At 49.7% G+C, this 25831-nt stretch overlaps 1 protein-coding gene across 9 annotated transcripts in view; it reads right to left on the bottom strand.

Annotated features, from left to right (window-relative positions):
• The window catches only part of frya (furry homolog a (Drosophila)), a 30827-nt gene extending 15766 nt beyond the window's left edge, over positions 1–15061 (bottom strand). For 2 of the 9 annotated variants that reach the window (XM_029170282.3, XM_055513820.1), the window contains exons 1-23: positions 14689–15050; positions 7908–8107; positions 6784–6837; positions 5928–6067; positions 5764–5854; positions 5591–5670; positions 5419–5499; positions 4622–4790; positions 4420–4512; positions 4204–4302; positions 4007–4108; positions 3781–3884; positions 3398–3506; positions 3219–3305; positions 2967–3138; positions 2741–2873; positions 2455–2562; positions 2078–2333; positions 1755–1937; positions 1545–1631; positions 1030–1289; positions 637–829; positions 272–396 (exon numbers count right to left, since the gene is read on the bottom strand). In XM_029170282.3, coding sequence (XP_029026115.1) covers positions 272–396; positions 637–829; positions 1030–1289; positions 1545–1631; positions 1755–1937; positions 2078–2333; positions 2455–2562; positions 2741–2873; positions 2967–3138; positions 3219–3305; positions 3398–3506; positions 3781–3884; positions 4007–4108; positions 4204–4302; positions 4420–4512; positions 4622–4790; positions 5419–5499; positions 5591–5670; positions 5764–5854; positions 5928–6067; positions 6784–6837; positions 7908–8107; positions 14689–14884 — 3122 coding nt within the window. In that variant the 5' untranslated portion in view covers positions 14885–15050. Of the gene's footprint in view, positions 1–271; positions 397–636; positions 830–1029; positions 1290–1544; positions 1632–1754; positions 1938–2077; positions 2334–2454; positions 2563–2740; positions 2874–2966; positions 3139–3218; positions 3306–3397; positions 3507–3780; positions 3885–4006; positions 4109–4203; positions 4303–4419; positions 4513–4621; positions 4791–5418; positions 5500–5590; positions 5671–5763; positions 5855–5927; positions 6068–6783; positions 6838–7907; positions 8108–9563; positions 10005–12290; positions 12576–14688 lie in introns of those variants that run through there. The other 7 variants (XM_055513822.1, XM_055513825.1, XM_055513824.1 and 4 more) reach the window with 6 other exon arrangements.
• Between the last annotated feature and the right edge of the window lie 10770 nt (positions 15062–25831).

Genomic DNA, 25831 nt, shown 5'->3' with positions numbered 1-25831 from the left:
AATCCAAATAATATGACAGAATGAAATTGCAGCGCTTCCATGGAAGAGATTTGAGCTGCTTTCTAGGAAACAGTTTTTAGCAGCTGTAAACAGGCCAGGACACCATTTATCTGTAATCCTCCGTTCAGCTCCACTCAGATCCTCACAAATACAGGTCAGCGCAGACTTTCATTATGGATTGTCCAAAAGACAATGAAGGTTTAGTTTGTCAGAGTGCGTGTGTGTGGGTGCGTTTCACAGTTTAACACCTTAAAATCAATCTTTAATGTACCTGAACACGAGCGTATTGGTGCGACCAAAGCCCAGAACTAATGACTCTGTCAACTCGATGCTCTCTGTCCTCATCAGCGGCACCAGCTGCTTCAGAAGCCAAGCCACAGATGGGCTCCCGATAACCTGCAACACCAAACACCAGCGGTTGAGCCAGACAATCACAATGTTCACGCTGGATGATCAGCCCTAACTACACAAGGCTGAACGGGTAGGAATAGATCAGCTTTCTGCTGTCACAGGTAGCTGCTGCCGTGCCATTCGATGCTCGGCGTTTCCCTGTCAACAGGCTGCACACCAACACCCGATCCTGCAGAGACACAGCAGCAGGGAGCGATGGAGGCCACGGCGCGCGGCGGCAGCTACCTTGTTATCGCAGCCGCCGCCGCCGCCGTCAGGCGTGGCGCCCGTGATCTCGGGTGTCGACGCTCTCAGGTGGCCGGCGCTCATGATGCTGGGCTTGGCCACGCCGAAGCAAAGGATCAGGTAGTTCCTCCACAGGGTGACGTAGGTGTCCCCGGCGCCCGCGGCGCTGGTCTTCTTTGCATATACTGGATTACTGGGGATTCACACAGGGAGGAAACAGAATTAGATCCCTATTTTTAGCTGAGACCTCTTTTTAAGCACGGCTTCTGGAGGAGGAGGTTCTAAATGCAGCGGGGCACTGGTGACGAGGAGGCTGTTCTAAAACCAGGAACTAAAAAGGGATGGGAGGAAAATAGACGTATGAGAAGCATCTCATGGGCCGAGGACACTCACGCGGGGTCTACCAGGGGCAGGAGCGTCTGCATCCGCGTGAAGGCGTAGGGCCAGGCGTAGCCGAGCGCCGCGGGGCAGTGCTTGGGCAGGTGGTCCTGGCGCAGCAGGCTGTACACGCACAGCACCCACGGGTCCTTCACGGACTGGGCCAGGAGCCACACGTGGGAGGGGCTCCGGATGTCGTAGTGACTGTTGACCAGCAGCCCGTTCCACTCCACCAGCCACTGGAGGTCCACGTGGTGGGCAGCCGGCAGCGCGGCCTGCAGACAGGCAGTGAATCACGCAGCCAGTCACAGGCGGCGCGCACCCGTTTACACAGCGCTTCAGCCGGCAGCTCATTAAGTCAATGTAACAGTAATTATCCTTGTTTACTCTGTAGTCAAACAGTAAAACACTTAATAAACGAGACGAGACAGGTTTAACAGTGGACACAGGAAATAAGCTTTTAATGGACTTTGGACAGACTATAAAGCAGAATGGACTGAGACTGTGGGTTTAAGCCACACACAACTCACTGTATCAGAGACGGCGACGTTGGCGATGCTTTCCAGGATGACGGGACTGAGCTGGTCCATGACATCTATCATGGGTTTGTCATCATCCTGCAGCAATAAGGAACAAATCACAATCTGAACCCTAAAATAGAAGTCCTCACATGCAGTAACTCGCTCTGCGAACACTGAGCTGTGTGTGTGTGTGTGTGTGTGTATAAATCCCGCTTTTACCTCCGACTGTCCGATGATGGAGAAGAGACTTCGTATCTCTTTGAGTATAGCGACAGCGAGCCTGCGTGTGCTCATCTGACAGGAGCAGAGCAGCACGAGCGTCAGCCCCTCCACGGCGTGCAGCACCGCGGAGTGAGGCCCTCGCTCCGCAGGGGGTCTGGGGCTGGAGCTGTTCTGCAGCAGCTGTGTCACCAACAAGCATAGAGCTTAGTTCAGCATACAGCTTTCTACTTTCACGTGCATAAAACAAATGAGTCAGTCTGTAACCGGTCAGTCCTGCTCGTCGGCGGCTCAGACACAGTCATAGTCGTGTGCACGTGTACCTCGCCGGTGTGGACTTTAGCGGCGTCGCAGCTCTTCGCCGGGGACGTCTGCGTCAGCTTCCACTGCGTGAGCAGCTGCAGCAGCAGTTTGAGGGACGTGTCTAACAATCCCTGGTGAGTGTCCGGGACCTCACGCAGCAGGAAGTTGGTGAGTCCGAACAGGACGTCGTCACGCCAGTCGGAGAAGTCCACCAGCAGACTCTGCAGGGAATTCTGGGCTATGAGGCGAAGCTCGTCGTCCATGTGGAGAGTGAGTCTGAGAAGAAAGATTCCAATTAGTTACTTTAGAGTAGTAAGAGCTCTGTAAACAAAGCAAAACTGATTCGGGAACTGATCAACTGAATCAACTGATTACATAGGAGCAGAAGCTGATTTACCGAGACAGCAGGTCGACGAGCTCCGTCCTGGACATCCCATCCGGCAGGATGCGAGGAATGGCGGCGACGCACGTCCTGAACAAGTCGATCTTGTGCTTCCTTTCACCTCTGAAAAGGTCAGCGTTTAACATTAGTGTGTCGAACTGTAAACTAATACACCACTGTAATAAGAGCAGATGTGAACCTAAAGGGTTAGTGTCAACATGCAGATTGATTTCATTCTTTGCTGAGTCACAAGAAGCCGGCGGTTTTTCCAAATGTAAATGTTTTGACAGAGCAGACGTACGTGATCATGTCCTCAGGCTCCTTGTTCAACATCTGAGCATTAGTCATCATCATGCAGCGTCCAACTTCCTTATCCAAGTGTCTGAGGATGTTGTCAATAGCCTTACGCACATGGAAATAGTACTGTGACATCCCTGCAGAAGAGGAAAGAGGTGACTGTAAATGTCCACCTGCTCTGAATCTGATCTTATGAGGAAAAAAAGGAGTCTTCAGCAAGAGCTGCTCACCAATGACTTTGGCCTCCTCATCTGTCAGCGTTTTGCTCAGGTACGTCTTCTTCACTCGCAGTGTGTTCCCAGAGGGCAAAGTGCAGCCAGTGTTGGGCATGGGAGGCTCGCCATCCTTCTGCTGCAGCTTGTCCGCGATGACCAGGAACGCTCGCAAACCGATATTCATTCTCTGCAAGAAAGAGGAACTGATTTCAAACACTTTATGCACAATTATGAGCACGGCATGAAGTGAATTATTAGACTTTGCACCTCTGGATTGAGACTGAAGGCCTTTAAGGGTTTTCCAACACAAAGGAGGTCAAAGATAATTTCCCTCATGGCAAAATCAAGTCTTTCCTGTAAAATGTAAAAGAAAAACATTTAATATCAGGTAGGAGGTGATTTTAAATCATGTGATAATAAGTAATTTGAGTGAGTAATGTGTTTACCTGTGCTATAAACTGAATAATTTTGACAAAGATATTTAAAGGCATGTCTCTTGGTACGACGCTGCGAGATCCCTTTGGGAAAAGTGTTGTTACAACGGTGTTGAGGCGACTGTGGAAATAAACATAGGAATCCTTGAACAAACGTTTAAAATGTTTACAACGCTTGTTTGTTTGAAGGTACATGGACGCATCAGGCCAAGTCTGGCTCGATTCCTGGTGTGGACTCATAACGTATGTAAACAGCTGACGGACCCGTGGGCCACCAGCGTGGTCTGACCTTATGACTGCATTCCTCTGACACACACACACTGATGTGTTGCCTCCAGGGGCTTCTCTCAGGTGGTTATTGATGCACAAATACACACTAGAAAGTCAGTATTTACCCCTGAGTTGCAGTGTTGCTCTCACACTTGATTCTGATCATGTAGACCCACAACAGTCGATACAGGGACTCCAGTGCAACACGAGCCATTTTAGGGTCTCTGCTCTGTAATAGAATCACATTAATATAAAAAAGGCTAGTGACAAAAGCACTTTGTAACATGTGGGTGTGCGTGTTATTGTTAATGCTGTTTGTATGTGAGCTGAAGTAGGAATTCCAGGCTTTACCTTCAGGTTTGAGAGGCAGTTGTTGAGGAAGACGTGCCATCGGTTGAGGAAGACCAGCTTCTGGCTGACGCACAGCAGACACGTCACCAGAGGGTAAAACGCCTGCGTGCACAACAGGACAGAGCATTAGAACTGCTGGAGGTTTGCGTGCTCCCGGCTGGAGCAGTGCTGGGCCTGTACTGGAGGCAGCGGCTAACCAGCGAGTGCTTCTTCCTGGTGGACCAGTCCAGGGTCGTGTCGTACAGGCTGTCCACAAAGTTCCTGAGGCAGGGCACGTTCACCTCGTTCTTCACGGCCTAGAACCACACAAACGTCACACACGCTCACATGACAACACGGCCCTCTCCTTTGTAGTCGCCTGTTTTTTTAACACTATTTAACCAAGGCCACATGTGCTGGAGTAGAACACTTACTGCTGCCACCGGAACCAGGATCTCAACAAAGAGACCAGCCAGAGCATGTTTAATGTCCTTGTCCTTGGCTTCTAGGAAATACTGGGCACATTCCTGCAAGGAAGACAGCCAGTCCTCACTCAAAATATACTATCTGTGTAGAGTGTTACTGAGTGTATTGAGAAAGTACTGGGCTATTACAGTCACTTATGCTGTACAGTACCTGCATGAACTGAAAGGAGGCTTCAAAGTCCTCTACAGGGTACATCTTTATTCTGAAGAACTTGACCCCCATGATGAGGCTAATCGTACTCTGGACCACGTACGGACTCTGCTCTTTGTGCCGCAGCTCCTTCAACTCCGTCATAAACTTCTTCTTCACAGCAGGAAACCTGAGAGGAGAAAGAAAAACACTAAATGAGATTCTATATGAGGACCTGCCTGCATAACTCAGTCAGACAAATCCCAAATCAGCACTTCCTCAAAAAGGTTCCTCCGCTGGGGAGGAACAGAGCGACAGAGCCTTCACGGAGCTCACCTTCCTAAAATACCATCGCCTCGTTTCACCCTGGATGCGCAGACTGCAAGTCTGTGCCCCGTGATGAACTCCAAGTCTAGCACCTGACGTCTTGCCCAAACTCAACCAGAGGAGGGATTCTTCGGTTGGGTTTAATTTGGAACCTAATTCAGTCCAGCAACACGTCGGACGTGCGATTAAGCCGGTTTACCCTTCGCTGCTCCACAGAAAAGTACAGATTTCTATAAAAGCCTCTCAAATGAAGCAGAGCACACTTGGGCCGAGAGCTATGCAGCGCGCTCATCAGCCATATCTCTATTTTAAGGGCTTGCTCCTTGCGGCGATGATCTGAAAACTTCAAATAAACACACATCAATTTCCAGTCCTAGTTTGGAGCGAGGGACCTGTCCAAAAGTGTGCCGTCCCTGCAGTGTGTTCCAGTGTGTGGAACTGGGCAATGCCTTGCAGAAAGACATCGGGACAGAAACACCAGCAGGACTTACTTCGACTGAGCTAATACTCCTATGACTTCTGCATAGAGGTCTGCCACGGTGTGCATGTTGCCAGTGTTTGGACCATGATACCTGTGGGAAATATGAAAAAGGAGAAATGATATGAATGAAAAAGATAGAGGAGATATAATAAATGAGGGACTGCGCTAGAATGAGCTCTTACCCCTCTTTGTATCTAAAGTGCTTAAAGGCTACGTTTATTACTTCATTGACCAACGTGTCTAGGACTGGATGAAGCAGCATCTGGTTAAAAGTCAGAAATAACAAGTACAAATAGTCACTGATGTGTTTATTTTCACCCCTGGAAGGACAGTTTTACTGCATAAGTGATGTTACCTGTTTCAAAACCTCTATAAGTACAAGAGAGAAGATGAAGTCAATGGCCAGATCCCTCCTCTCCAGCAGATAATCTCTCTGCTGCTCGTCGCTGTTGGAGAACACAGGCGTCACGTTTGTCTCCAGACATTCTCCGTCAAACACAACTTGTGCGTTGCTCTCACTTTTTGGACTTGGCGTTGGCGCGCGGCCGGTATTCGTGCAGCTCCTCCTCGAGTCCGTTCTGCCTTTTGTACCAGTCGAAGAGCGTGCGCAGGATGGAGGGGAGGCAGTACTCGGCCAACGAGCTCATGGCGCTTATCAGCTGGAGGAACGGGACACGCAGGGAGGAAATGATGGAGCGCAGCACTCGAGAAGAGCCAGAGATGCCAATCAGCGCTTCCGTTGCGTTACGCGCGTGGCGAATTTCAACAAAAACCGCAACAACACCCGATCGATCACGTTCCAAGTGGCACATAACTGACAACTTGGAGGTGAGACAGCTTTTAGTTCAGTCGAAACGCTGAGCGCAGGGGGATGAAGCTGAGAGGTGCCGGTCCTCAACAGGACAAGGTGCCCGTGTGGCAGCCCTTGGAGGGGGGGGGCAAAGGAAGGAACGGGCCGGGCACACAGGAAGGGAGGAGAGTCTGGCCTGGCTGGGGAACACAGCGAGCCCTTCATTCAGCGGCGCTGGAGAAGAATCCCAGCTCTGTGCCGCTGCTGAATGGCCTCACACAGCAGCACAAACACACCCCTCTCCTCCGCCGAGCCACAGGCCCGCTGGACACACCCAGCGGGGGCCGGCCGGCGCCGACCTGCCAGGTAAACACGCCAGCACCGACTGCGTCTCAAAGGCCTCCATGGATGCGAGCAGGGCTCTGACCCGTCAGTGTAGGTTCACACAGCATCGCACTAGAGCAGCATTTAAGGCTGGAGAGTGACCTGACTGGGGCCAAGACGGCTAAGGTTTGACACATACATAGGGTTTGATGCAGACATAACCATAAATCACCTTCAGCATTTATCTCTTAGGCCACTTACTTGGTCAAACTGAGGATCCTCTCCTCTCTGCAGTGACTTCGCTAATGGCTTTTCCTAAAAAGACAAAGGCATGGGTTAAAAACCTGTGCAGGTTTTCTATCTCACACTAATTGGCAGAGTTCTCGGACGTTTGATGTTTGATCTGAAGCTCGTTACTCTGTCGAACTCTAATCTCGGTGGCTGTGTGTCAGCGAGGGGGTATTTTTACACCGTGACTCATTAGAGCCCAGCTCATAAGAGGCTCATCAATCAGTCTGGTGCCAGAGAAAAGCAGGCAGGGTCTGATATTAGAGACGGGTGATTCGTGACAGCTCTCTTTATTACACTCTTCTATCATGTCGGATTAAGGCCTTTGTGGAGGATTCAAACTCAACATCATCGGCCTCTGTAGGAACAGACCAGTGGATGAGGGGAAGAGGGCTTAAGCTGCTCACCAGGAATGCAATAGGAAAGATTCAGGTAGAACTGAACCTTTACACACACAACGTATGAATGTGTATTTATTCACAAATGCCGTAAATGCTAAAGCTTTTTGTCCCTCTGGTGTCTCATCAAAACCTACAGCAACCGCCGCCTGTCTGACATTGACGTCGACTGGTCAGATGTTAAAGCCTCGAGCTCCGATTGGACCTTTTGGGTTCTGTCTGAGGAGCCCGTCCGTTTACATTCAATCGAAGACTTTCATTGTTGAATTCTCATTGCAAATGATTAGCATTGATGATGCGTGGAGCACGTTCATGCCCACAAGACGGCAGCCAGTCCTCCGCTGGGAGGAAAAGCAGAGCGAGACCCGTCCTCGTTGCCATGAGGGGCCGCGCGCATTCCCTGCGGTGATTAACACGTCCCTGCCGACAGTAGACGCTGACTAACAGCTCTCTGTTGATCCAGATGCCTGGAACTGGGGACCGGTTGTTCGGGCCGTTGTGCAGGTCAGGCATCCTGAGAATGAAAGGGCAGCTGCTGTGTGTTGGCTAAACAACACAGCGCTGGAGGAGCAAGTCTACAGAACGGGATCAAATGACTGGCTCATGCTTGCTGGATGCTGCTGCAGAAACAGCCGTGCCGGGACCTCCCTCCCCCCGATGACGCCAGCCGCCTCCCGGTCCGTCTCTGCAGCCACTCACCAGCGGCTCGGCCATGATGACTCGGATCTTGCGCTCGGACGTGGTGGTGAAGTTGGCGAACAGGCTCTTGAGCACATACTCGCCCGGCCTGCTCTCTGGGTCAATGCTGATGGGCATCATGGCCGGGAGACCCTTCTCTCCCTGAGGACAGCAGACCGGAGGGATGGGGGGTTTACTGTATCCGTTCCCCACGGGGGAGGCTGAAGGGAGATAAGGAAGGATTGCATTGAATCAGGAAATGAGTGGGAAAAGATGTGTTCACAGAGAGACATCACTGAATGGGATATTACTAAGACGTTTCCAAACATGGACATAAAGTTCCCGACATGTTGAACATTCCTGAGGGAGACTATCTGCAGTGCAAGGGCTTGCCCCGAGCCTGTTCTTTCCTTCCTACTGCTACGGTGAACAGGGCGCATGTGGAAATGAAAACACTCCGGCCGGCAGCTGGTGTTTTCATTTCGTACCCAAAATGTCATTGCCCTTTGAAGGAAGCAAAAATCCAGTGCATGTGACCAGCCGTCCGCCGGTGTCACGGTGCCGTCCAAGTTTAATTACAGACGATCTGGTTAAGGCCGTAAACCATAAACACTAACACAAAAGTCAAAATGTACCTCTGGGCTTCACTTTGCTGCCTGCAGCAGCTAAATATAGTGAGGAAGTGGGCAAAGACGTCTCATTAGACCTGCGAAGGACTTATTTAGCCTGAGATGCTGCATTCTAACAGCAGGTCCACCTCTCGTCGCTGCAATAAGACATTCAGACAGAAAATAATTTCCCTCTGCCCAGCGAGGCTCATACCCAGTAGCTGCTGCGCTGATGCATATAATAAATAATTCCTATGAGTGCGCAGGAATGTCAGCAGGGTTCAGCCTGCACTGTGTCAGAAACACTGAACATCTGTCAAAGCCTTTCATCAAACTCCAGATTCTGTCTCAACGTAAGTCTGGATCATAAAGGGGCAAATGAAACACGTGGGCTTGTTGCATACTGGAGCAAGGTGCAGCTGTAATACTGAGATACTTCTGAACCGAATGTGTGAAATACTGAAGGTGAAAACCAGCAGGAGCTGAGTTATAAACAGCACATTCTTAATTAATGAGACTACTGTACAAACACAAATGTACTGATATGAACTAAAGGTTCAATTTCATTTATCTTTGTCAGTGTTGAACCAGCAAACGCACTCGAGGCCTGTGTGTCCTGTTTAAGCACAACACAAACGTGTTCCCTTGAAGCATTTACTTTCGACTCACTTATAGTCATGTAGTCATGTTTTGACAAGACACAAACCCACAGAGTGGATTAGTAGGATTAGTCCAACAATAAAATGAGGCCAATCAAATAGTGAAACAAGGACAAACAGCTCTAACAAAATGCCAAAGCAGACCAAATCGAAGCCATTACTTATTTACAGGCAAAGTGAACCGCAAACCGATTAGGATGCTACATATCAGCACGTTCTACAGATGAAAGAAAGGAAGGAGCTTCTGACAAATGAGGCCGTGAAGGTGAGGAAGCTTGGCCTCCGTAAACAAGGCTCCGTCGCCGGGTCTTTTCAGGACATGAAGCATCTGGACATCTTTGGAGGAACGTGCAGCACGTGTGGCGCCTTTCAGAACAGGCTTCCGTCCAGCGCGACGACTGCGCACCTACCCAGGCCCTTAATGAAGCTGATGACGCTGGCCTTACTCCAGCACACAGCCGTCCTGTCCATGGCGGGGCGGGGGGGCGGGTGTGGCATCCAGGGTCGCCTCCAGTCAAGACGAGCGCTCGCTAGTGGAATCCACCATTCTCCGCGTCCCGCTCGTCAGCTGGCTCCGTCCGGCCGGGCAGTTTCCATGGCGCGCAGAGCCAACAGCGGGTGTGTTTGGAGGGAGTGGGAGTAGTGTTTGGTGCGAGAGAGCGGACTCTCTGACGCCCCCCCCCCCTCTCTCTGCGCGTCCGTGTGTGAGCTGCCTCGGCTTCGGCTTCCTCTCGCCTTGTGACCAAGCGCTGCCTTCCAGGACTGAAGGTCAGGCCGGAATTTTTAGCTGAGGAGCCGCACTGTGATGTGGTCCAATACGCTATGGTGGCATAGCTGTGAGGCTATATTTATCCCAGGCTATACTCTGTTCTGACAGAGCAGACCCCCCCCCCCACTTTATATGACACCACAGCACAAACCACATAAACACCATGACTGCACTGTACTCGTTAGCTACGCCTCAGAGTTTTATGTAAGTCTGCATGAACACGTTTAAATAAATTCACTATTGCTACCAGGCCCCTTCTGTTGACTCAGACTTGACATGTGACTCTGCAAACAAGGCGCCTGGGCAAAGTGTCCATTACATCATCGCCATGCTGGAAACACTCTGAGCATGGTGGTGCTCCCTGGAAGACAATACACACAGACTAACAAGTGCCTCTGTTTGACTCGCACGCACACTCACACGCACTCACACACACACACACACACACACACACACACACACACACACACACACACACACACACACACACACACACACAAATGCAGCTCCTTATACAAAGTCTCCGGAGACGATCGCGATGAGCAAACAGCCGTTTGTGAAGCGAGTGGGTGGATAATTAGACGCCACTGACCTCCGTAACTGGACCAGACGTCAGCACAGACCTCTGCGGGCATTTTACTCAACTGCTGAGAAAAACACTTACTGTGCATTTCTGTGAGGGAGTAATTGTCTAAACATGCTTTGCACTCCAGTATATGCTATGCATTAGTCTACTGTACAACTATGTGCCACGTAATATAATAAGTGGGAAACGGTGTCAGATGATGGAAACAACCAGAGTAGCGGTTGTTAACACGAAACCAGTCGAGTCATGAATCTGAGCAAACAGATCATCAACAGAGCAGTAAAAAAAGCTATGAAATGAAATAAGTTTCAACTATTATTCAACCGGAATCAGATCCAGGAAATGCATTGTTTTTTGTTAAGATTCTCATCAAAGGACGAGGCAACAGCTGGAGCCAATGGAGCAGCAGCATCCGAACACTAAAACATTACCACAGCTGGGAGCGTCTGAACGCTGTGAGCATGGAGGGAGTGAGGGACTGATTACAGGCCTCTGAGAAGCAGATTAAAACCTGGGTCTCTGACCGCCGAGCCTGTTTTAGCGAGCTGACATCACGCGGGAAGCTGGAGGCAGAGCCGTTCAGGACACTTGTAAAACTGCATCTGTCTCTTTAAGATGAGGAAGATGAATAACTTCCGCTATTTCGTTTCTTTCTGAAACACACAGTGTGAGACAGCGTGAGGAGAGGTGGAGGAAACGAGGATTCATACAATAACACGCGTTTTGCATGAAGTCCCTACATACAGGGTGCAGAGCAACCAGGGCCAGCTTTGACCTCTCCTCGGTGGAACACAGCTGATCCGGGATCAGATCTCACTGTGGCGCTCTGCATCCTCCGCTCTGATTGGCTGCTGGCGGACCAGCCTTCAGGCGCTTTGAACGCTGCTCAGTGCCAGTTCAGCGCTGCTGGTTGTCACAGTTTCATCAGGCCGGGGCTGATTTACTGCCTGGACACTGTTTACTCTGTGGTCACAGTGCAGGCAGCGCCGACGGGCTGCTTCCACACAGCAATCCAATATACGTTTAACAATAAAAGGATGAACAAATGTTATCTCAGTTTGCCTTTTAGCAGCCGTGTCACGATTTGTTCTACAATTCATTACATAACAGCCCAAAGAAAGGAGGTTTAGAGCAAATGCTGCATACGTGCACAGCCGGAGGTCGCGGCTGTGCATCGACTGGCTGTGCCTTTATTACCAAAGTGACCCACTGAGAGGATTATGCAACATCATCAGGAGGTGGCCCAGTAGTGAGTGTGGAGACAACAGCAGCGTGTTGTGTGGCATCGCTTTCATTCTGAGCCTCTTTAAACAGCGTCAGCCGTGAGGTCAGCATGTTTGTCCATCCGTCCTGCAGCATCCACTCATACTGGACGCCGGGTGGCATTGAACGTGCCATCAGCAGCAGCAGGGAGGCATCGCATCGCTTCCTCATGGGCCCGGAGCGACGCTCACCTGTGAACATGCAACCAGGCTGAACCTCCACTAATCCTATTACCAGCCCTCGCAATTAATAAAGGCCATTGAACACTGAAGTACAGATTCAAGAGCGGAAGAAATGAACTGGAAACTGAGCCGTTATCAGCAGGACTATTTCTATACACAATGAGGAACTTGGTCTCCTGTGCTAACTGTACGGTGCCACCGGGTTTGCACAGCTGTCACACTAAACAATACATAACTCAGTCTCTCGCATGCAGCAGCGCATTTCCATCACTTGACAGTAACAGAGGCTGTAAAGTCGAGCTCCAGCTGAACACAACAACACACGAGCGCTACTCACTGCCGCTCCACGATTTCAGCAGGGATTTGATGCTGATTTCAAAGAAGCCCGAGTCCTGCTGGCTGGTCATGGCTGCAGCTTCCTGTTGAATGCCGCCCCCCACCCCCCGCTGAACGTGCTCTCCCTCCAGTAGCGGTGGCGGTGGCGGCGGCGGCGGCTGAGCTGGGACCAGCGGGTGAAGCCTGCTGTCACCTCGCTGTGACGCACACAATGCTGCGCGGACGGGATCCCAGGACAACACAAGCACAGCGCTCCCCCTCCTCCCGCGGCCCGTCCTTGGCTATCAGCCCTCTCTCTCCCTCCCTCTCTCTCGCTTTAAAGCCGAGGCAGGCTGTGGGCGGCAATGCAAGCTCCCTTTAAATAACTACGTGGAGGATGAGAGTGCAGGAAGCAATCCTCTTAGCGGAGCACAGTTAATAATAACGGTTTGTCTGCATGCACAGCAGGATGGCAGTGGCGCGGGCATCTCTCACAGACCCCCCCACAACAAACACAGGACACTGAGCACACACTGTGGGAGGTGTGACACACTGCAAGGGACTGGGAGAGCGCTTTAAAGAAGACGACTCCAAAGAGAAAGCGGACGGATTAGCTGCACGCGAAGGGGCGACTGCTGGCTTTTAACCCCTCTGCCTGTGCCAGAAAAAACACCATCTATTCATCTATTATATACATTTTAGTAAAAAGTGAGCGGCGCTGTGTAACTATAACATCTGTATTTTCCCAAATTTCCCAAAGAAGTTTCTCGGTCTTAAGAAGAGCACTCGGTCATAAACTGTGTGATGTGAATTTAAAATATACTTTATACAAAGTAAAAAGCAGAAACACAAGGGTCTGAATGACTGCAGTTTGGGTGGAGACACGTTCACGGCGCTAAAGTGAAAGCGAAATGAGCTTCGCTGCTTCCAAACTAAAAGATAAAATCGAACATTCAGAACATTTCGCTGCCATCGTCCATTTGGCCTAGAAAACCCATCCTCAATCCCCCTTCCTGTTCCGCCTCTCAGCGCTTTTAGTGTAATCCTATCAGAACACAGTCTGTCCATCAAGCGGCAGCCACTTTACCTCCGTTACATAACACAACTCTGTGACAGAACCACTGGAAGAGAAGCATCGGCGGCGTCGAAACACGACGGAGCATCAGTTCTCCTGGTTCTGAAGCCCAGTTAGTTTTAGTCATGAAGGAGGACGACGGCTCCATAGATGACGTCACATGCTTTTAAAAGTGTTTTTGTATATGATGTAATCAGAAGAAATGTTGAAGCTGTTGTGTTCACTGTATGTTTGCATCCTGTTTGCAGTGATAAGGATGTGATGGTCTAATCAGAGAAAACCGGACTAATTGTAGGCTTCCTCCCGCCCTAATATGGGCACAGCTCAACGCTTCATTACTGAAACCAGAGATCGGCCCAAATGGATTCTTTCAGCGCTGAGCAAACACAGCTCGCTTCCCTGACTTATTCATCACTCTGAATCTGGACAGGCTGACTTGTCCAGCGAGAGGCCCTCTGGAGGGCAAAGCCTTATATAATTCGCCAGTTGAGCAGTTTTAGAATAGTTTTCATCAAAGCTAGAAAGCAAGAAGAAATGAAAGCAGAAGTGGAGGAAGCGTTGACCACTGACCATCAGAGAGCTCCATGGTCAGCGTCTCACTATAGGAATAAGCGTTATGAGCCTGAAATCACATCAGCCCGGTGCAAAGCTTCAACTACTGCGCTGTATGTGTAAAAACAGGCTTTTCAGACTTTACTCAATTTTGATGATTAAGTAAAAGTGGTATCTCTATTTACGACGCAGCAGAGAAACAGAAATACGCCGTGACACTGGTATAACATGCTCCTCATCCACAGCTGTGCTGTGCTGAGGTTCCAAGGGCTCCTGCTGTGGCAGCTCAACCTGCTTTTATTGTCCCTGGGACATCACCAGCGTTTCTTGTCTAATATGCACTGACTTGAATTCAGTAGAAAGCCGTGACGCCGGTTTTTCAGGTCAGAGAAAACACACACATGTAATTAAATGCCAGAGAAGGAGACGTCTTTACGCAGGTTGGAAAGCATTTTCCTCTAAGTGGGCAGAGACTCAGCGCATCAAGCGCTTATTAAACGCATTATCAAGCTCTGATGAAGGCGAGGAATGTGAGGCATGTGTGTCCTATGTTATCAGGCTCCTCCTGACTTCCTCCTGCTTTCACTCTCTTCATTCACCTTCTCCGCTTTCCTGTTCTGTGAATCAGCCCTTTATTTGTGATCATAAAGTCAGGTGTCCTGTAGCCTCCAACTTTCCATCCCATCATATTCCCACGGCCAATACAGCGGGCAGGTGAGGAATTTCACCCAGTGATGGCACCCACAGCTCACAGAAGAAAAGTCCTGCCCCACGGAGTCACGGCGCTACCTACTTTCAAGTATGGTGGGTCTCTTCCTTTGGCGCATCTTTTTGAAATTCCCTCGGAAGTTGCGCGGCGGGAACGGATCCAGGGGCGCGTTGGCGAGGCGCCCCAGCGCGGCCTCCCCCCGGGCCTCCGCGGCCTCGCGCTCCCTCCCGGCGCCTTCCTCTGCAGACATGTCGGACGGCAGGGAGCCCACACCTTCCATCACTCCTCACAGCAAGTCATTGAAGCCGCGCCAGCTTTTCCCCCTCTGCTTCCGGCCTCGCCTTCAACTTCTCCACCTCGACGTGGTCAGGCAGCGCAGAACCTCCCGTGCAGAGATGGAGCCGGAGCCGCGGACGGGCTCTTTTCAACCTCTGCACTTGTCGGGGCAGTCCGGCGAGTTACAGTAACATTCATGAATTGGGCAGGTATTGGATTACGGACACGGCTCCTCCTATTTTCAGCAAAAAGCCAAGAGGCAGAGAGCAGAGGGGCAAAGTCATAACTGAGGAGGGAGGGAGTGGGCTGCGCTGACAGCGGCGACATCCCGCCTCCTCGTGCCCACGCGCCATTCCTGAATAAATATCCTGTATTTGCCTTGGAGTTCGCACACCGAAGGCTAAACAGACACAACTGGCTGCAGACTAACTTCCCCATAAATCAGGTACTGGAGAGAATAACGTGGATTATATGTATTTATTCTGTTCAGTCGCTCGTCCTGAGGGCTGTGCAATGTTTCCTGCTGTTGACAGTAGGAAAGGAGGGAGAGGTGTGAAAGCGTCCAGTAAGAAGGAAGAGTCGTTCACGCAGCCTGGAGCTTGAGGTCTACTCAGCCTTTTTCAGACACACCTACTGCACCACATGAACCAGTTTTTCCTAGCGTGACCTACATCAGCAATAGAAAAACACCCAGCGTACGTACGTAGTGAAGGCGTTTTCTGTTTCAGGCCGGAGCCCCAGCGAGAGAACGCGGCGGCTAATCTACGCTCTGAGTCACTATTTTAGGGGTTTGATAAAAATGTCAAGGTTCACGCACAAACAGGACCAAACTCATGAGCGACTGAGACTGTTCTCTCTAATGAGACCAGGCTCCAACAGGAAAAAAACACTAAGAAAACACTAAACACAACAGACGCCTGGAAAAAAAGGACAAAAAGCTCCTTGTTTTCACTGACGTCTGAATCACCTGCTTTGCAACCTTTTAAATCATTAATGACACACTTTATTAGGTACAGTACACCTCTACAGTTTAAGCAACACAGCAACTGACATTAAATATAATAGTTTCCTAGTTCTTAAGGTGACGCGAAGGTGATAACACAACTAAATGTTTATGACTGAGGTGACGGTGGGAGCTGATTTTCATCCCTTCACAACAATAACCACTTACATAATCTCTGCTGACTGGGTCGGAGGCTGTACTCGCTAAACTCTGCTGCGATGGAGTATTACTGCAGACATCCTGAACTCACAGCACGTTTTAGTGACAGTGCTCCCTCTAGTGTGCAGCAAGGACACAGTGAGGATTAACGCCAGGAGATCCCTTGACTGTTACAGTAAACGATTACAAAGAGTCACCTCGAGCGATGTGAGCTGACCATTTACACACAAGTACAGCAAAATGCGTATATTTACTGTAGCTGCTCAGCCGTTGGCTTTTACAAACAGAAGGAAAAGTTGTGCGCTTCAATTCATCAGTATTAGGTTTTCATCTCATCCACTGTAACTGCACCTTCCGTGCTCTCCAAAAAAGTTTGTGCTAAACTGTCATCATTACACTAAATGTACTGGTTTAATGGTTATTATCTGGTTAATTTATTACAACCTATAAATAGATGCGTAGTAAGAGAAAAGAAGGACTGTGCTACAAAAGGAAAGAAAATGGTGGGAAAATGGCCCTTGAAAACCGAAACGGGCGCCCTGCGGCGCACGGGCGAGAGGCTGTTTCCATGGTGAGACACATTTAGATTTGCACAGGCAAATGATTAATAATTGATTGATATCAGGCACAAAGCAGCTGAAGGTTAATTCTAGCTGTGCTCAATAAACGCTTCACTCATTCAACAAGTACACACATGACAACACGTGTAAACCTGGTGCAGGTAAGAAGAAGAAGCAGCTTCCTGCTGCTCTACAGGTCCCACCAATACTGAGAGGAAGCAATTTACACAATGGGGCCACGTCCTCCAACCTTTGACAACCTCTACAAGTCATACAGTACGCGATACCGTCTCCTGATTGACTCATTGCATCTTAAATACAGGCATCCACAGCAAGTCATTATCCAGAGGGTCACCTGTTCTCCACAACCAGAACCCAGTGGGCTCCTGGTTCACCGGGTTCACAAAGGCAGCATTCAGCTGCTGCAAACAAAGCCCCAAAGGTGCACCTGGACCCAACCTGAGCAGGGAGGGGCCTCGTGGTGAACACATGCAGCCACTGTGGCCCCTGAGAAAACGATCAGGTGAGGAGAACACCATGCTATCGCGTTACAGCCAGGTGACTGTGTTCTGTTACACTGTGCATCAGTAGCTCTGGCTCACTTTTGGGATGAAGAATCATTCACAGACTGCGTTGAGCTTTCATCCAACACATTACATTAAAACTAAGGTAATAGATACAGATATAGGTTTAGGGGAAGCATTAAAAGGACATGCTGAGTCTTCAATATGCCAACTGCCTACAGTCACGCAGCCTGTCTCAGAGGAGATGCTCTAAAAGCTGTTATGACCGTAGTAGCAGCCTCTCTGGGAGATGCCCGTGTTTTGGAGGAAACAAACTTTATTCCTGTTGCAATTAGTTTTCAAATGTATTTTTTATAAACTAGTGCTGTTGTTTTGTTGATCGTGCTTAGTTGGCAGCTCAAAGGGAAACGTCTTGCGTAAAACAGAGAAAGACGTTCTATCTGTCTGAGGATTGTTGACAGGACAGTAACATCACAATGGTGTTACTATTATTATGTAATCTCAGTCTCAGATCTCAGTATTAACTGAGATTATGAGCTTTAATTAGGTAAAAAAAAGGTCAAGTCAGTGTCTTGTCTGTACAAGCATGTTTTCTAATCTGCAAAAATTGTAAAAACGTCAATTAAATCTCAAAGGAAAAAGATCCTCAATGATAAATGAATTAGAACTAAGATTATAACAGAGTGGATCAGATACCACAACAAACACACTCTTTCACCTGTGGGACTAATTCAATACAAGGAAGAGCACACATGTTTTGAGTTATTATTATAGTGAGCCGCTTTGTACTTTTAATACCAAGAACATTAAAAACAAAAAAAATCCAGATTTTCCTGATTAAGAACGTGTCAAATTGCAGCTGCTGTGTTACAACTACAGCTTGTTTTCATTCTGTGTTTCCTCTACAGCAGTAATTTAGTCATTTAAACAAAAAGACTGGAGAGAATTAATAACAGAAATAATTATTTTGGATAAGTTGACTTTAAGCACTAACACAAAGTCATAAATAACTCACGTCAGCATTTAAACATAAAAGAAACGAGATCAGATGGGATCTCCCATCAGTGAGAAAACTCCATCCTAAGAACAGTTTAAAAGATAAGAAAGACGTTTTAATTCATCCTTAAGGTGACAACTAGTTGCTACTGACACGTTTAAAATAAATTTCTCAACACAACACAGCGCCCCCTACAGGTCACTACATTTATGAGCCACCATAACTAAAAGATGAGGAGTTTCATTTATTACGACATAGTGTTTTACTTTATAGATCAACACACTTTATCCTTAACTACACCATAGCTTTATTTGACCCAATCGAGTTTGGAAACCAGCCCGTTAGTGGGAGTTCCCTTTGCAAAATGAACCCATCCACTTTCGTTCTATTCATCACCAATTAACAAATCTAAAAGCGGCTGGAAAGCGCGCGTGCCTCATTTCAGGGTTAAGAAAAGGCCTCGAGTTACCGACAAAGACAGAAAACACACACACGCGAGTTTGGAAGCAACGCAACAGCAAGTGCACCGGGACGGAACCCACAGCGGCACCGCATTCAAGAGACCTGTTGGAAACAGCGTAAATACCTTCGACTACAGCAGGTGCGTTTGTTTAGCTCACTCCATCCCCGTTTGTGAGGTCGCTCCCAAGTTTGAGCCTCGGCGTCGCTCGCGCTCGCTAGATAGGATGCAGGAGAGATAGAGCGAAGAGGCCAGGGGAGAGAGAAAGGGAGGAGAGAGAAGAAAGGGAAGGAGAGAGAGAGAGCGAGAGAGTGAGAGAAGAGAGGGAGAGAGAGAGGTAGAGGAGATAGATCGACGAGAGGGGATCGTCTATTTCTCTGCTCGCGGTCGACTTATCAGGTCTCGATATCTAGAATCTTATCTCTGCTCTACCTCTGCTCGCTCTCTCTCTCTATCGTCTCGATCGTCTCTCTTCTCTCTCTCTCTCTCTCTCTCTCTCTCTCTCTCTCTCTCTCTCACCGACGGACTCCGCCCTGAGCCGCGTCCTCCTGAATAATGGAGCGACGTGGCCGCACGATAAGCTGGCTCAGGGCCAAGGCAGCAGCTGTCCTGAGCTGCCTTCTACGAGGCAGCCAACGTACCGGACGGCGTGTACTACAGGACACGACAGCAACAATGCGGTCACCTGCAAATATGAAGAATGAGCAGGACGAGGCAGCTTCACAGAAACACAAGGAAAATACACGTATGCAAATGCTCAGATGTCTCATATTGTGGAGGGTGTATTAATAATTTAAAGGGGAAATTAGAACCAAAGTTATAACATGTACCTGCAGATGCGAGGCCTGTAGAAGTCACAGAGTGGCTCATAGAAACAGGAGCGTCGACGTTCATCCAGGCTGGACCTCGTCCGTTTGCTTGGTTTTTCTCTGCACTTTGTTGCGTTTCCTCTCCGCGTCACTTTCAGACAATTTTATTGTCGTGTTTGTTTATTTTGGTTCCCTTTACTTGAAAAAGAAATGTAATACACTTTGACCACTTTTCATCAAATTCATAGAAACAACGTTTCACTTCACACGCACTCCACGTGATAAAAAGCTGCATCCTGCAGATTGTGTTGCTTGTTACCTGTAGGCACTCATTCAGGCATCGTTGACCTGCGAACAGACGCCTCAGAAGTGAATCTAATGAGGATCCAGCAGATGGCGTCAAAGAACATACTGCAGAGCTGAAACGATTTTTGAAGAAGAGGCGGCGAAAAGCACTGGTGACATTGATGCATTTGTAGAATAAGAGGCTTGTGAGGTGTAAATGGACGAGAGAATGATTTCCGGAGACGAAGAAAAAAATAAAAGTGAAGATGTTAAAGTCTGACAAGACCGGATGTTTCCTTTCTTCGCCGGAGCGTGAAGCATCCGTGCTTCTTCTCCTCCGGCTCTGATGGATGTGTCAGAAGATAACGTCTTGAGCCTGCTTCACTTTTCAAAAGGGACGACGCGTGAAGCCGAAACGCCAGAGACTCACCGCAGCTGATGATGATGATGATGATGATGATGATGATGATGGGAGCAGGCTTGGGGACGAGGACGGATGGAGCGTATTATGTGGTCGCTGGGCCTCCGACGAGCGCCGCTTTAGCCGATTCAAGATGATAGCGCGCCCGAGAGGCCTGTCCGCAGCACAACAACACAATTGCTTTGTCAACTGTACACACACATCACAGTGACAGCCGAGCTCCGCGGAGCAGCTGAGTTACAGAGCACCAGGTGCGCCCACAGCAACGTACAGGGGATTTGTGAATAATTTAAAATAGGCGTGTTTGGATAAAAGCACCGGGGCTTCAACGTGGACTAAAACAAGCACCGACGGAAATCCGTTCAATTAATGCTGTGTTCTTCTGAAGGCGGCCAGGTGTTGGTGGCGGTGGGGATAATTGTGCTGTGCTCCCAATTAGGGAAATACGTCAGCAGAGGCAGAAAAGAGAAACAGCATTCAAAACAATTGTACATGTCGTCCCCACGGCTGTGCTTTTCCCAGAAACGAGAGGAAAGGCAGCGTGGAGGAGGACGTGGATGCGGCACCTCGCCGCACGCGCAGGTAGTTTTTAGCTCACTTGAAAGTCTGCGGACCAATTAAAAGGAGGCCTCGCCAAAGCGGCTGCGAACGCCGTCGCCCACACGCACGCGGAAAATCACATTAGCCGCGTCGTCTTCAAAGCGAGCCGCGCTCGACTCGCACGTGGGGCGCGCGGGACGGCGGCGGGTCAGGAGCGCGGATCAAAGCTGCGCGCGCCTCGCGGCGACGCCTCGGTCGCTCCGCGCGGCGCAAACAATACTGAGTGAGATTTAAGCGTTTGGGCAACAACTCACTGTGACGTTTCGGTGCCGCAGTCCTGGATTTGATGTATGATGCTTAAAAAGATGGATGATGCGTCAGGTTTGTCTTTATTTTTCAGCTCAACTGAACTTAGTGTAACTTGAACATTTCAATACCAACAGAATAACAAAAACATCTTCCAAACAGCTAAACGGGGTATTTGTCTGAGTTCTACCCAAAAACAAACGGGTGTAATTAGTGCTTTTTGGACTGAAGCTTGAACGCAGCAGGTGATGTTGTTGCTGCGGAGGAGGAAATGAGGAAGTAGGTGTGAGTGGATTGTGTTTAAAGACTGAGCTAGAACTTCAAAGCCGCCTTCAAAGTCCAGTGGCAGCATTTCTGCTGTCACTGGTGAGACTGGGAATTTGCATACAGGACCCGAGGATGTGTAAAAGCCGCCCAGCGCCAACGTCTCCAGGGTTAAACATTATGGATCACGTCCAGGATCTCACTTTTCAAGGCGACGCCTCTGAATGGCAGCGAGAAGCCACTGTTTACACCCAAAACCCAGCAGCTTATGGGATGTCTGAACAGAGCAGGCTCAAATCCGGCGTTTAGCATTTTGCTGAGTGTTTTGAATGTGAGTGTTTGATGTGAAGTGGCCCGGTTCTCATTAGCCATCACAGGAACCTCCCCTCACAACAGTGGGGCCACCGTTCTTAGTTCGGCTGCGAATGCCCCCCGCTGTGACGTCAAAGCCCTTCGACCATGTTTATTTCCCCTGAAGTGCACATTTGTTAAGGCAATGTATGGCGTCGTTCGGAAAGTCCAGTTTCGACCGAACCGAGCGGGACCTGGCAGCAGCGCTCTGCTTTCACGCACCGTCACTTGGCACACTGTGCACGGCCCGCTGCGGCCGGCGGCGCAGGAGCAGCTGATGGCGTTGTCTCTCCGCTTTAGCGTTAGCGGCTACACCTGTCGTGTCGCGCGCCGTGTGCGAATAGCGGCCGGTCCACGTGTGCGGCAGCAACACGCGCTGGATCGTAATGAGCGGAAGTCCACGGGAGCGTCTGTGCAGCCGCGCGTCCGTGTTCCGGCTCCGTGGGAATCTCCATCATCAGATTCCTGAAAGCGACGCTCCCGTTCATCATCCGCTCTCTGTCTGCGTTCAGTCTGTCCTCCACCTGCTAATCTCCCCCAGGAGGGAAAGTGAGCCCGGGTCTGGCATCAAATCACGCACGACGGGAACGCGCTTATCTTCGATTCTATCAACGCTCCGCTCCTCTGGAACGCGAACGCCTCACGACGACACGGCTTCAAGATAGGAGGCTTGAAGAAACGCTGCTCCAAACGACAGATAGGGAAGGAGACCGGCCAGACGGGCTCAGTGGAAGGAGACGGGTTCATTCACACCGCTGCAAACACCACAACTGCACATCTTCCAATGATTTATGACTGACAGCTGGATAGGCATCACACACATCACCGCAGAGACCTGTGACAACAGAGGAACGGATCTCTGATCCTAAATGTCACGTTGCTCATTGAGGCGCCGCTGAAAGATCCACCATCTGAACCTTGTGCCACAGAAACATTATTTTTGGTGTAAGACGTGGGATTCAGTCGTTCCCTAATTTGATTAGCGGCCACAGATTTGGAGGATGAGGGGCAGCGACGTGCAACCATTAACCGCAGGAGTGTGCTTCGCTCATTGGCCTCACATCAGCGGATTGGGCGGCTTCAATCGCAGCCTGCGACTGCAAATCTCCCACAGATGTCGAGATAAATGTACAGTCGTATTATGAAGAAACACAGAGACGGAGGCAAATGCAGACAAATGAAACAATATAACGGGCGATGTATTCATTACAGAGCATAATGCTGCTATTGCTCATGAACATGATGTGTAATTCAGCCAACTCTGCCATAACTGGGATCTTTACTCATCTTAATGCGCTATTAGAGAATTCATACTTCGAGCATTCAATACCCTCCCCTGTTAAAAGCATTGGCCACGTTACTCATTATTGCTGGATAAATACTTCAAACAGGCCTGAGGCCAGACAGTCTGGGGGCCGAGGGGGAGTGCGCTGCAGTAACAGTGCATCAGGTCTGTGTGAGGTGAACGCCGGCCCACAGGCTGGTAGAACCAGGTAGAACCTCCAGCCGTGGCCAATGGGGACGTCCGTAGCTTTGTTAGAATTCTGCAGTGGCCGCTTTGCAGCCGCCAGATGTGCTGAGCTCTGATGGTTCCCGGCTGAACCTCCGCATGTTCACGCCGTCGCTTTGAGCGCATTATAGGACGTTTAACCTCCACCGCTAACAGCAGGCGACGTGACAGTGATTAAAGCCCATAGATCGCACATAAAAGCAGACACGATCTGCATCGCACTCCCTTTAAAGCGTCTGCGCTGAGGGGACGGATGAAGCTAAAGAGCGTCATTATGCTTTATATGTCAGCCTTGATTACCCTCTCCCCCTTTTTGTCCGGGTCTGTTCAGAGATTCTGCAGCCTGGCCCGATCGCTGCTTTATCAATTTGCATGGAGGCCGACGCGCACGACACCGGAGTAATGATAATGAAGCGGTTCAGGTTGGGGGTCAGGTTTACTGTCACGCGTACGACGCAGAGCAACTACTGTACGTTCCTATGCCACTGAAGTGCTACTGCAATTACAATTACAGTCTAAACCCATAAACTGGATAAATTCATCCTTGGGTCCAAATGGACCTTTTTTTAAGAACTGGAGCACATTATTGGGCTGATGTACTGTAAGTAGATTTTAGGTGAGTGAGTTATTTCTGCATTTACAGAGACGTGCTGCAGCTTATTTGTGGTTCTCTGCTGCTACGCTGGCAGTGCCTGTAGAAGAAGCACACCGGAGTCACATCCGCTGATGCCTCAGTTCAAACATACCGCCACGATGCGTTCATGTGCACTGACTTTAAAGACTCGCACCTGTATCTGTCACGGACTCCGACGGGTCGTTAGCGTGAGGAGGCTGATTAGTGCAGACGCGCACGGGCCGACCTCAAAGAACCAGGTCAAGAACCAGATCGAGACCGGACCAGCGCCTTTCAGATCGCACCTGCTGGAGGGAGAACTCCTTTGAAAAACAACCGTCCCGGTGCTGGAGCTCATACCTCATGTCCACACGTACAGGTACCTGCGCCTCCCTTCACTGTCTTACTCCATTCTTTCAACCTGAAACACATAAGTAATTTAGAGTAGGACGATCCCAGCACGCTGGTTTCAGAGGCTCGGTTAAAGCTCTGAGCTTTAAAAAGATACAGCTAAAGGGCTTTTTAAATAATATCTGCCAGGCATTTTACATCTGCCTCCACTGCCTGCTGAAGGTCGGAGCAGCTGCCTGGAGCTGCCCGTTGGTGATCGCTGTCGGGATGCAGGCGCACTCATTGGCGGAGGCGGTCTGAGACTTTGAGCTCCGGAGTGAGTGTGTCCCGTTCATAGCAATGACTCAGACACACCTCTCTATGATAAGCAGGGCAGGTTTGCATGAAATGAACCGTCGACACGCGGAGCTGCCACCGCCACAGTCAGATGCGTAAATTCACACTCAAGGGCCACATAAGTTGAATTATATCAGAGAGTGGGTGCATTAAACTGTACGGGTGTGTCTAATTAAAGGTATATATACACTGTATGAATTGGTCCTGGTTCTCCATGCGCTCAGCTTCATTAAAATGCGTATCAAAACTGCTCATCCCTCCTCCATCACATCATATTATTCCGACTAAAGGGCTGCGGGTCACAAGTTCAAGGTATTGTTATTCACCCGGACCGTCACATTCATCTTTAAAATCCTCCCCACACATTCACATGCACCCGAGCATCCGTCCCAGACGACAACGGGTGAAGCTGTGGACGGACAGACTAAGGACCAGCACCGCGGCACACGCAGCCTTATTACGGAGCGTTTCCTGAGAGGTGATCAAGGACGGAGGCGTGAAAAGGTACTGACCTTCGCTGCTCATCACTTACAGATTAGAAATATCAGCAGATGCTGGTTTTGCTACCGGTTGTTACTTCATCCATTAATACGTCAATGATAAAGTACAGAAGGATTAAGTTGTGCACCTTTTGCATATTTGGCCAAATAACAACAAACTAAAAGCGATAAAAGAAAAAGCACATTAATATAAAACAGCCTAAAAGCTCAATTCCCACATTCCTGTGCCGGTTTCTGCAGCTTAGTTGAGATTAGGAAGGTTTGCGTTACTCCGTCTCACACTAACGCACCTGATGTTCAAATTGCAGCCTCACTACTCTTACACATTCCTTCACGCAAAGAGCAGCGCCGCAGCCTACGGAGCTCGTGCCCGTCGGACTGTGCTACTCTCCCCAAAATAATCCCATTTCACGTGGAGATGAAGGTGAGCAGGTGGTCGTTTTCCCTGCATTCTGTGTCTGAAAGATAAATGAGTGTTAACGTGTGTGGGAGGAATTCTGGGTGTTCCGTTTCCAGCTACGGAGGCACTTCCACTGCCGCATTTCACGCCACCATGCTGGTGTCCCGATTCGCTCCATTTGAGGGCGGACCGGTTCCGATCCACACAGGCTGCACACGGTGGGACCTGGTCAAGGACAGCGCCTGAATGTGGGCCGGTCCCCAGGCAGCAGCGTGCTCCACATTCAGAGGACAGAATGACCTGCAGGCATCAATAAGGCAGCGGTGAAGTCTCTGAGTCGGACCGGTCCGGCACCGCGTCAACCCGAGTGCAACGGCTTCAGAACGCAGGGAGCGACGACACACAGCTCCAGCGTAGGTGTTACTTAGGATTACCACACGTCTTCCACTGTGACCGAAACCCCAAAACTCCCCGCTAATCCTGGAACGGTGACTCAGTGCCGTACGGTGCATGCAGCTCACACAGCTGCAGGAAGTGGAGCTGAAACCCCACAGTTTGCTCC

The sequence above is a fragment of the Betta splendens genome, chromosome 13, assembly GCF_900634795.4.
Source record: "Betta splendens chromosome 13, fBetSpl5.4, whole genome shotgun sequence".
Classification (NCBI taxonomy): domain Eukaryota; kingdom Metazoa; phylum Chordata; class Actinopteri; order Anabantiformes; family Osphronemidae; genus Betta; species Betta splendens.
This window is presented reverse-complemented; position numbering and strand designations above follow the sequence as displayed.